This window comes from Gobius niger (genome assembly GCF_951799975.1).
Source record: "Gobius niger genome assembly, chromosome: 8".
Classification (NCBI taxonomy): Eukaryota; Metazoa; Chordata; class Actinopteri; order Gobiiformes; family Gobiidae; genus Gobius; species Gobius niger.
Window position 1 is genome coordinate 11,783,272 of NC_136859.1, and position 12,319 is coordinate 11,795,590.

The 12,319-nt window shown below is 43.1% G+C and overlaps 1 protein-coding gene across 4 annotated transcripts in view; it reads right to left on the reverse strand.

The window, feature by feature from the left end:
• The window catches only part of prkcg (protein kinase C, gamma), a gene marked incomplete at its 5' end in the record, with an annotated part of 33,748 nt that extends 23,395 nt beyond the window's left edge, over positions 1 to 10,353 (reverse strand). The window contains 4 exons of one of the 4 annotated variants that reach the window (XM_079560739.1): positions 514 to 596; positions 692 to 723; positions 8,487 to 8,733; positions 9,758 to 10,353. In XM_079560739.1, the coding sequence (XP_079416865.1) occupies positions 514 to 596; positions 692 to 723; positions 8,487 to 8,728 (357 nt within the window). Of the gene's footprint in view, positions 1 to 513; positions 597 to 691; positions 724 to 2,695; positions 2,916 to 8,486; positions 8,737 to 9,140; positions 9,172 to 9,757 lie in introns of those variants that run through there. The other 3 variants (XM_079560738.1, XM_079560737.1, XM_079560740.1) reach the window with 3 other exon arrangements.
• Positions 10,354 to 12,319: the final 1,966 nt, after the last annotated feature.

The window sequence follows — 12,319 nt, forward strand, 5'->3', positions numbered from 1 at the left end:
GGTTTGAGAGTAAAGCAGTTTCGATGCTCAGTGTGTGCTTGACATGTGGTAGAATTGACACCAAAGCTAACATCTTTCTTTTCATTTCATTTCATTTCTTCTGATGTACTTTTGAACTGCAAATGTCAAATAAATGTGATCTGAAACTCAGACTAATGTCCTGCTTTCAAGACATTTTACCAAATCTATAAATTCCTCCCTGAAGTGAAATGAAGCCCACGAAATGCCACACTGACTAAGAGTAATTCTAATTGTCACCTCCTGTGCCCCCGTCCTTAAATCTCTCCGCCTCGTCCCCTCGGCCTTGCGGGACGACACGCCATGATTGCACGTCACGGCTGAATTATTGCCGTGTATGGACTGATGGATGACTCATTGGCACGTATTGGCGACAAGAAGCAGCTGGATTCATATAATGATGAGGACACGCGGACGTGATAAATACGGATGCGAGGCGTTGTATGGGAGGAAATGTAAGAGTGCGTGATAAGAGAGAGTGATGGATGGGCTCACATCTGGTCTGGGAGCTGTCACCGAGCCAGGGCAAGTGAAGGTCACAAACTCGTGGCACCTTTTGTGCACGACGAAACTGCACACTACAAGAAAGGGAGGGCAAGAATGGGCTCAGAAAACACAGCCGAGGTAATGAAATACTCCCCGAACGAGGCAAACGCAAAAAGTTGATATCTACCTTGACATTGAAATCCTTGTTTGCCGATTCCCCTGAGAGACAGAAAGAAAGAAAGGGAGAGGGAGAGAGAGAGAGAGAGAGAGGAGGATTAAAACACAAAGCGGTTATGTTTGCTGCCGGTGGAGTATAGGTATTGGAGGAAATGACAGAGACACGACAATGGCTTTAGGTGCAATAGCTTTTACGGGGAAAAATCCATCGTCATCAAAACGCCGAAAACTGGATGCTTTCAATCCGACCATTTTGTGTGAATTACAGCAGCACTTTGAAGAGAGAAATGATCAAAGTTTTGCTAGTTCACCTGCAGTATCCTTTGGCTTCAGTGCACAAACAGACAAAATAGAGGAATGTATTTAGTTGAAGATTTTAAATACCAGTGTCTGCGCACATTGGTGTGTGAATGAGAGTGTGAATGGATGGCTGGTTCTTTGCTGTAAAGCGCTCTGTTCCTAATGAATGTAGCGCTATAAAAGTTGAGACCATTTACCATCATCGTTGGTTGAGTTGAGGACATTCCCTTTTATCTTCAGAAGCTTCTCGTTCTTGTTGTCATATACGGCTGGTTGAAAGAATAAGATGGAGCTTGTTGTTGAACCAGTCTTACTTCTAAAGACAAGAGTGAGAGGAAGAAGAAGATAGACGCGAAATGTCCCCAACGCAGTCCAGTCAACAACAAAGGTGCGTTATGCAACTGTTTATGTGGAAAAAAAAGTTGATATTTGACCTTGTGGTGACCCAGTGGCTGTATGAGTGGTCAGCATATCACAGTGGTCTCTTGGACACTCCAAAACCTGCAAAACAATCGATCCTGGAGCAATGTACAGGCCACTGTGGTCAGAAGTAAAGGCGCCATGCTGACCACTCATACAGTCGCTGGGTCACAGCAAGGTCAAATACGCACAGATATCACCATTTTTATTTCATATAAAAAGTTACATAATGCACCTTTAAATCTGCATTACGCTGGAGCTGTCCAAGGCAACTGCTCATATATATTGATTTGAACAGTGACAATCACAGGGTTAAGTCTCTTTCATCTCTGTCTCTGTCATCTTTCATTGTCTCAGCTGTTCCATTGTTCCATTGTCAAGTAAAATAGTTACAGCACTGGGCTTCAGTCACAACATAATCGCCATCAACAAAGAGATGCATATTTAAAGCCACACTGCGGAAAATTCCAGCTCATTTGTTACTAGGCCACATGGTGCAAATAAACTGCTGTAAATATAAAACAAGCCAGTGATACTAAACATGTCTCTGGTGCTCAGCTGGAGACTGAATATTGAAACAGATCCTGGTTGTTAATGGTGTGATAGTAAAAAGGACTAAAAAAATCAAGCCCCCTGGACAATGCAGTTGAATATCCTTCATCTGGATCAAAATACAACAATTTGTTCTTAATCGTTTGGAGAATTTGATAATAAATGTTGTTTAAATTACGCTTGATTTTGATTTATTCCTAATAATAATAATAATAATAACAATAATAATAATAATAATAATGCATTGGTTTTATGTAGCCAAAGCTGCCTTGGGGTGGACTGACGAAACCGAGGCAACCAGTCTGCGCCATCGGCCCCTCCGAACACCATCATCCACTCACTCACTCACTATTCTTACGTAACAACATACCAACTAAAATACATATATATATACTTTTTTTTTGAGTCATCTATATTGATTTACTTGCGCCTTGTAACCAAAATGCAAATAAATTCACTCTTCTACCACCTCCTAATTCACTCACCCAGGCCTGTATATTCACACACATCCACCGCGACCAACACAATTACTCCAGTTTCCGCAGGAGCGCTGCTGACTAGCTCGCAGCCTCTCCTTAGAGCTTTAATTGAATAATTAAAGCCATTGATTGACTAAAGAGTCCACTCAGAAGCGCCTGTCTGTTCGCGGATCAGCTTTTTGATTAGGGAGGTTTAGAAAAATCAGAGGCAAAGAAACACGGTTCAACATCCACAATCGCATGAGACAAGCCCCTAAACTGACCATAATCACCCGGCATCACGCATCGGTTCACCATCTGGCTTAGGAATAATTGAAGATGTTTTTTCGCGGAGGGTAATCGCGTTCTTGATCTGCATTCCAAAGCGAGCCTTCCTCTTGTCTCCGCGGCTGGCACCATTTCTACCTTCCCACCAGCAGAGAGCATGAGAGAACCGCGCAGGTGCAGGCGGCCTGACAGTCCCTCTCACTCACCGCGGACGCACTAAATATCACAGTGGATCCAGTGGAAAAGAGGAGACTGCGTTAAATTTAATATTGCGTTGTGACCTCTGTCGGGAGCCATCTTGGAGTGGAGCGTCCTCAATAGGATGCCTGCTCCAGTGGATAATAGTTGCTTGTCATGTCCTCTATCTCCTTGCCCTTGATTTGAGTCCGTCTCCGTCTACTCCGCTATTAAAAGACTACAAGCAAACACAAATAACAGTCATTTGCCCAGCTGTGTACAAAACATTGAATTGGATTATTCAAATAAGTGCCCTTGTTAGTTTGCCTTCTGAATGTGTAGCAAAGAAAACTACCATACCCTATATAGTGGACTCAAAATATCCCCCCAATCTACTGTGAAAGTATTCTCCACGGGTGTACACTACTTTCGACTTACTGGCTTAATAATTACTGAAAATAGCGAACGCACTTGTCACTTATTAAAGGAAGTGAATAGGCACTTTTCTGCTGCGCTGTTCTTTGTTGAATTAAGATGTAATCGGGGGGTGAGTCAACAAGACAAATAATGCAGATTTAGCAAACTGTACCTATAGGAAACAAAACAGCCAAGAAGCTGCAGCAACCGATGCAGTGTCTTGGACTGGAATAAAAGCACGTACAATAGACTTGCTCCTGACCGTAACCCCAATGAAGATCTGGAGATGGGACACGCTGCCCTTGATAGGTCACACTGTGGCAAATGCAGAGAACAGATTACCCTTAGGGGCAGTATGTGAGCATTCTTCGATCTTCATTGAATTCGGGTAAAGTTGAGATTAAGGTGAGATTAAATGTACCCGAATAGGGAAAGTCGTCCTTCTGCATTTGACCCAATTTTTGTTGCCCCTCGGGAAGTGCCCAAGGACATGGTTAGGAGAACCCAGCTGGGGGATTCATCTACACCAGCTGACCAAAAAAAAAAAGTTGGAACATGGATTTAACCTCTTAACCCCCGCCTTAACCGAGCACATTTTCTCCAACTTGGCCCTAAAAGCTTCTCGAAAAAAGCATCAACATAGTGACAAAAACGAGATGTAAATGAGGATGAAAACGCACCAAAAAAAGCATCAAAAGATCATCAAAAAACGCAGCAGAACAAGCGACAAAAATGTGATGGAAAAGCAACAAAAACGCAACAACAACGTGACAAAAAAGGACCAAAAGGACAATGAAAAAGGGACGACAGTGAGGCTACAATGCAAGGAAAAAGCTTGAAAGCAGGCATTACACTATAGGCTGTGAGCTCTAGTCGAGAAGCTTTTAGATTTGGGTAGAACTGAACTGGAGGAAATGTGCTTAAGGCGGGGGTTGAGAGGTTAACTAGCTGTTCTGTTCTGGGGTTGCAGAAGTTGGTCAGGTCTCGGTTCAGCGCCCAAAGAATGAGATCAGCTGAACATTCTGAATGACCAGGTTTTTCCATCAATGGATTTCTTTTTCCCTGACGGCACGGGCATATTCCAAGATAACAATGCTAGGATTGATCGGGCTCAGTGGTTCAGAGAGCATGAGACATCCTTTTCACACATGAATTGGCCACCACAGAGTCCAGATCTTAACCCCATTGAGAATCTTTACACTCTCCCATGATCAATACAACATCTTGGTGAAACAATAACGCCAATAGATGGAAATTAATCTTTTGATACTGCAGAAGCTTACAGAAAGAATAACACACCTGTAATCAAAGCAAAAGGCAGTCCAACACAATACTAGAGCGCGTTTTTTGGGTTGCTAGAAACTGCTGCACCTGGAGAAAACCAAAAACTCCACATGGTATACTATGAGGCAGCTGTATCTGAAATGAATTAATTTAGAGAATGTAAATGTGTATAGGCTAATTATAATAACCAACACATTTTTTGACATTAAATTGTTTGTTTTGGGTTCTTAATTGAGAATTTATTGTCCACAAATGATGACAGAATTGTAACCTTTTCTCTCAGCAGATAAATGCCAGAGCGCTAATGAACATTGTAAAGCTCCAAGCCCATTGAATAAGATGCGAATAGTTTTAGTCACGTTCCTTGGTCGATAATTAATGTCACCTTCAACCACCTGGGATTTGAATGTTCAAGTTTAGGACATCTTTGTGAAGGAAAGTGTTTTTCAGCCTGAACTAAATGCCATCAGTGTTCACAAAGAGCGGCGACAGTTGGAGAAATGTCCCGAGAGCTTCCCAGAGGCTGCTGGCACCGGCACTGCCCCACATCCGACATACACGCCCACCATATGTCCATACGCTCTACCGCAATCACTGCTCGAGCAGCACACGGAGCTGCCCATTTCATCGCAAGCTTCTCAGTACAATAGATTTGATGACTGGACAGCAGGGGGAGTAGTGAGCAGTTTGCACCCAGCTACGCCGTAAAATATAACTCTTAAAGATCACATTTTGTGCATTGTTCATGTATTTAATATTCTTTTGTACACTTGTGTTGGTAATACAATATACATCTATCTAAGGAAAGTAGTAATCCAGTGGAAATCTCTGTGCAAACAACGCTATTCTTGGCAGCTCATGGACTGGATTACACATAGTACAGTCAAATCCATCTTACCCCCTTGAAGAATACTGTGCTTACAGAAAGTAAGAAAAAAAGAGAACCAGCGTGCACTGTCTGTGTCGCAACTATTTTTAGCTATCCCAAACCTGGAAGTGGCACTGATGCGCTTTCAGCAGGCTACTGGTTGTTGTTAGCATTACTGTGTCCTGAAAGTTGCTGATAAACCCAGCAGTATGGAGACTCTGGATGTACGTAAGGTGTGTGGTAGGGAAGTTACGTAGGAGTTTTAAGGATTTTTAGCTTGTGGGCTTTATGTGCCAGGACAGTCCAGGGTGAAAGGGAGTGAACAATGAGAGACATTTAGCAAACTGTCAGAGCAAGGACCCGAACCCTCGAGGCTGAGAAGGGAACAGTGTTTTGCCATGTCTGCTGCAGCCTCAACCATTAGACTATTGACTGAACAAGTCTGGAAAGAGATTTAACCACCCAAGCAGTTTAAACTTAAGAAGTACAGTAGGGATGGGCGGATCGATACCAAAGTATCAATATATCGATACCAAACGGCTACTTTTTAAGTATCGATATTCGGCAAAAAGTATCGATACTAATTTGCATATGTAAAAAGAAGGCGGGGCAGCAATTATCAACACAAAAGGATGATTTATTTCTTTGTTCTGAGCCAAAACAGTTCACAACAGCAAAGGATTGAACTGAGCCAGGCATATCATTCTGGTTTAGGTTCTGTTTGTCATTTAAGTATCAATTTAAAATTTTGTTTATGTATGTAATTTCACATTAGTATTGTTTAATTAACCAGTTTAAGTAATATAATTTTAATTGACCAGTTAATTATATAAAATAACCAGTTTTAGAAATGTATATTGATTGAAATACATTCACCCATATGAAATGCCCAGTATCGGTATTGGTATCGGTATCGACAAAAATGACCCCAAAAGTATCGGTATCGTATCGATTCCAAAAAATGTGGTATCGCCCATCCCTGAAGTACAGTACAAAAATGGGGGGAAACTGTGACTTATCAGCAAGATGTTCTATAGTGGTGGCAATTTGGGCCCTGAAATAATTATAGTATGTGGATATTGTCCAGTGGAACAGAGCATTATAGAGCTCTGGAGAAGGAGATGAACTGTGTATGCGCGATTATTGAATGAATCTAATGTTGTAATGTAGTTGTTGTAAACTCTGAGTTTATCAGAAGAGTCCGACGTGAGATACAAGATGAAGACAACAATGGCGGCTTCCAGTTGAGAAGTGTAGCTAAAAATAAATAATACAAATAAATAATAAACTTAAACAAAACCACTGCATCAATAATGTTAATGTTTGGACACAGCCTTCGATACAACGTTACGTAGCATGTCTTGCATTATATCTGGTAAAAGGTTAAAAAACGTCAGCATCTTATTAGCTAACTGTTGTAGCGTTAGCCTTTTTGTTTGCATAGTTTATTTAGCTGAAACGCCTTGATGTCGTAAGTCGTCATTTTCAAGTGGGAAAAATCACAGTTACCAGTTGTCTGGAACTCAACTGAAGGACCACGTGGACCATAGGCTTAAAATGGGGGGGATAGGGTGGTTACAACCGCCCTCCCACCTACCACCACCACCATTAGACCCCCCTGAAATGGATTGACTCCTGAGCTAATACTAGGTGATTCCTTTTTCCTATTTTAAAGACATCATTTTAGTCATAATCCTTAACATGTTTTATAATAACATTATATGACAGTAAAATGCTAATTAATTCACTTTCTGCTGCTTGTCCTCTTCGGTGGCAGCTGCTTTGAGTATGAGGTGAGCTGCACTCTGGATGATTGCCAGTCAAGTGCAGGCTAAATACTCGCACTCAATGTTCATTCACTATAGGCAAATTAGAACCACTCGTCCACTTTATCCCCAGTAAAATGTCATCTTTTCATGACCCGATATATTCTGAATCATTGACATTTATTGGCTTTTCACATATGACACGTTGTGAATGGTGGAGCACAGTGGAGAGTGGTTGTTCCATAGCAGGAATAGTTACAATAAATATGTGTATTGGTATTTGAAAATCGCCCACAGTGAGAGAGAACAGTTACATGCCCTGGATGTAGTTCGCCTCAGGGCATTTGCTCATAGGCTGCAGTTTTCCAAGACCCCTAGCAGGAGAAATGAGCTGATTGAGTAGGAGAGGTTGGAGTTGTGCATGTGTGTAGGTTTGTGTAGGCTTGCACTCACACTATATAAAACATGCATATTTATCGATAGTGAGAGAACGCAGCGCTCTAATTGAACTCCTGGGGGTGTGCTAGGCGCTCCGGTGTAGGCAGCTGTACAGAGGTGAGCATGTGAGTGACCAGATGGGGCCGGTCTGGTTGCTAAGCAGTGTGGGCTTTTTCTCCATCTCAAACACTACAGGAAATCAGCAGAGTGGAGATAGTGCTGTGGAAGTCTGAGGAGCTGCCTCCTGAAGTGCTTCGAGGTAAGACACAGTTTACTCCAAAACAATGTTACGGGGGGAAAAAAAATCAGTGCTACAAAAGTCTGTTTGATGCAGTATGTGCCGATACCAGGCCTTTCATTCGGCCCCAAAACACTGACAACAACATTTGGTAGACCTAGCATGACTCCCAAACCTGTTTTCTCCTGTAAGCTTTACATTTACCAAATAAAATCGTCAAAGTGCTACTTATGCTTTAAAATAGGTTATTAGGGGGCTTATGCTTATTTCTACCTAAATGTTTGCAGACTATGTTCATAACGCAGCAATTTGTTGCATGAATAGAAAATGTCAAATCTGTAAAGTGACTATATAGGCCTACAAATGAATTTATTTATTTTTTTGCAACATCATGCAAGCTTATGATGAAATGTAGCCTTTGGGGAGCCACAAGTAGCTCATAAGCTAAAGGCTGGACACCCCTGGATCATACTATAGAGGCCTACTATACAAATCATTACATGGCGTAAATCTAAATAATTCATGTTTAGGCCCCTGAGGCAGCTGGTATTGACAGACAAGGCCTCGTGCACATGCCCTTTGGTGCAGTCGAGTATTACCAGATGAAGTCGGTGCAGTGGCTGCAGAAGGTGGGCTGCTTGAAGAACCGTGCTGTGAACTGGTGGTCTTTCACTTCCACCACACGCTTGTGTTTGAGCGCTCCCTTCCTCTGGAACACAGGCGCTCTGGGCGGGGGCGAGACGGGCGAGGGCAGGGGGGATGTCCCGGCTGAAGAGGGGGACGTGGGGGAGGCCAAGTTCAGAGGAGAGATCATCGGGGACGGGGAGACTGGGATGGACATCAGGCCTGCTAAGGAGAAGAGGATAATGAGCAAGGAGAAAGGAGGGGCCTTGAAAGTGGCCTAAGAAGGACATAAGGACACTCTATTGTGTGTAGTGGGTGATTGAGTGAGTTTTGTAGATCTTGTTCTCAGACTGTGGTGGTTAAGTGAAAGAATGAAGTCATTTGAAAGCTGAACTGATGTATACAGTATATACAGGACTTGATTTTGTGTGTGTGTGTGTGTGGGTGTTGTAAAACTGATGTGTTTTGCAATGTAGTTTAGAAAATGAAATTCCCACTAGCTCCTACACTCCACAGGAATCACAATAGCTGCAAACTTGTTTTGGAAGTATGTCTGAGTGCACTGTCCCTGTCAAAGAACTAAATATATACACAAACTCTGACTTGGAGAGCTGTGCAGTTACACTAACGGTGCACGAGTGGCATGATGTCGAGAAACATCCAGAAAAAGCAAAAAAAAAGGGAAAATGCCACGAAAAGTGACAAGTCCAAATAAAAAAAGCATCACTGCTGAAGGAGAACGCGAGGTTAATCTAAAGCTGAAACAAAACTCCCCTCGGAGACTCCCAACCATTAGAGCAACTGTCCCACTTAAAGACCTCCCAACGCCCCCTACACAAGCTCCATCTCCCTGGCAGCTCCGACCACCCCCCACCCGCGCAGCCCCCCTGACAGCTGTACCTCCTGTTGCCATGTCGACTACGCCCCGGCACCTGCGCCTGTATCTTTCGCTCTTTCTCTCTACTTCCTGGCTGCCCTTGTTATTAATTAGTCCTGTTTAGAAAAAGGGGGGAAAAGTTTAGCAAAATCTCCATGTCTATAGGGTGCTGTGAAAAGTGCAAAGCGGCATATACTGGGTGCTCGCTTTTAAATGATGAATGAAACAGAGATTTTAATGAATAAATAAAACAAGCCCGTAGCCAGAAACCTGTGGCAGGAATGAGATGATAGAAACGAAGGGGTGTATATACAGTACCTTGACGTGTGAAGCAAATGTGGATAACAAGAAATGTAGACAAATTATTACCTGCACTTTCTGATGGAATCTTCACCTGCTTTTCTTCGCTGCTCCCTCCAACCTCTCGCCACCTCAAAACGGCACAAACATGCACTCAAAAAAAATCCCAAAGTTGCAGGAGGGGGGGGTGTGGATTAAAGGAAAAGTAATCAGCCTTGAAACAAAGCAGCGAGTGTTTGGGCGAGATCGGCGCTTTCTAGCAACCAAAGATAGCCGAGTATATCCGTGAACCCAGAGGCAGGGTGAGGAGGAGGACTAACATGGAGAGGTGGTGGTATTCTCTTTCCAAGACAAAGACGCAGAGGAGGACCAGGGCGATGGAAGTGAAGAGAGAAAGAGAGAGAGTGAGAGAGAGGGAGAGGGAAAAGAAAGAAAGATTGAGGGGGACTAGGCGGCCCGGCGATTCATTTTGAAATCTGGGTTACTCGTCTCCGGAGAGGGGAGTGCATGGGAAGGAGGACGGCTAAAAAGCACCAAGCTGCTTCCATTTCCAAAGCCACCGGTTGAGGCAAGAATGGACAAGCCGCGGCCAACTTTCCTCGTGCGCCAGACGTTGGAGAAAGGAGATCAGAACCTGGAAGGACACACAGAACTTTAAAGTGTTTAGTTTATACAAAAAAAAGTGCTACATTTCTGACGGAGGACATGGGCCAGTATGAATCTATAATGAGGAAACCACTTTTTTGGTTGTCTTTTATGAGAGACACCATTTCAACTTTGTGCCGGTTTTCGTTTAATGCAATAGACCGATGATTATAACAGATATTAACCAAAACCATCTCAAATCATTACATTCTCCCACATTTCTCACATGTCCTCCATCTCAATTGTGCATTACGGGCTCTTTTTTCATTTTTTTTTTTCACATGACACGAGGTGAACACAGCATATTCATTACACTGGCACTAAGTAGAATGAATTGACTCACATTGTGCCGCTCTGAAAGGTGACTGGAAGCAACGGGAGCAACAGGCCTGAAAGCGGACATGTTAATCTGGTCCAACAATGCACTGGGAAAAACAGAGCGAGCGTGTGGCAGAGGAACGCGCGCAGCTCGTCTGAAAAGCAGGTCGCCGCCGCCTCCAGGGGAGAGTGGGCCTACGCTGAGGTGGGCTCCGTGTCCGGCGCTGACAGAAACAGAACAACGCAGCCAGGAAAAGAAAGCTGGAGTGGAGCTGAGTGAGATGTCATGCCACCAGTGGGATACAGTACGGTGATCTGCTGAATTACTGTAATCTGAATAACTAACACGGACGGGAGGAGCAGCCAAAATATGTACGAATAAAGTCTCTTTGCCTGTCACTTGAAAGGCTGTCCTTGTTGCTGGGATGGATGTGGAAAGATTCAGTTTAATGGTTTCAGGGTAGAAGCCTCGTTTTGTCCTGATTTTGGAACATTGGAATTTCTAAATAGTGTGCACAAATAGAGTGTACAAATAGAATAAGTAACTCTTGGGATAAAGATCAGGGGAATATGCTTTTTATGACAGTGTGTAGCCTTTTCTCACAGTGGGGAGCGTACTCACATTAAAGCTGGGGTACCTGATTTTTCCTGTTCAATCTGTGAAAGGTTTAGTTATGGCCAAAACTCGTTTCTAGCTCTCATTATCCCTCTTGCACATCCGAATTGTTCAAGCAACTTAAAGCAGTACTAAGTAATTCTTGCCCCTAGAGGCCATAAGCGCAACTGCAGGTGTCATAGCATGTTACGTTTTTTTTATTCATTAATTGTCCGTGAGAGTAAATACGACGCTGACAGAAAAGGCGAAGGGAGAGAGGAATATTGTACGTCCAATTACAATGGAAATAATTTTTTTCACTCAAACTTGGCTGTAAATACTGTTCAAAGTGGTGCTAGTCCATAGTTAGCTTTGCCTGTTAGCCTGTTAGCTTCTCCTTCATGATTCTATTAGTGTGCATTGGTGGCTCCGGTCCGGTGCCAGTCAAGTTGCAATTGTGGTTTTCTGGCCAGAGACACCGGGGGGAGATGAAAGACCTTCCAATCATCCCATTAACACTTGTATTACCCCCAGTTGGACTACGAAAAGGATTTATTAAGATAAACAAGTTACTTAGTATTGCTTTAATTATATGCATGTTTCATATTCACACTCGCGTAAAGTGAAGCAGGGGGACCACCCTCAAAATAAATGGCACTAATTTAGATTCTACTTCTATCTTTCATCACTCAATGAAAATTTAGGTGAAGACAATGCAACAAGGTCTGGTTTTTTGTTGTTGCTTTGTTTACAACATACTTTGTGGCGACAGTGGCGCAGATGGTAGAGCGGGTCGTCTCATGATTGGAAGGTCGGGGATCAAATCCTGCCTCCTGCAGATGCACACTTCACCCACCTTGCCTCCAGTGCGTACGTCGGTGTGTGAGTGAGTGGTTCCTTACTGTGTCTAATGTAGGTGGAAAAGTGCTATATAAGTTGAGACCATTTACCATTTACTTTGTGGTGGCAAAAATAAATGTACTCTAACTGCAAGTATGTCAAAACATATTCAAGTAAATGTACCTGAGCTGCAGATTACCCGCCTCTGATGCATATATACAGTAATATCCATT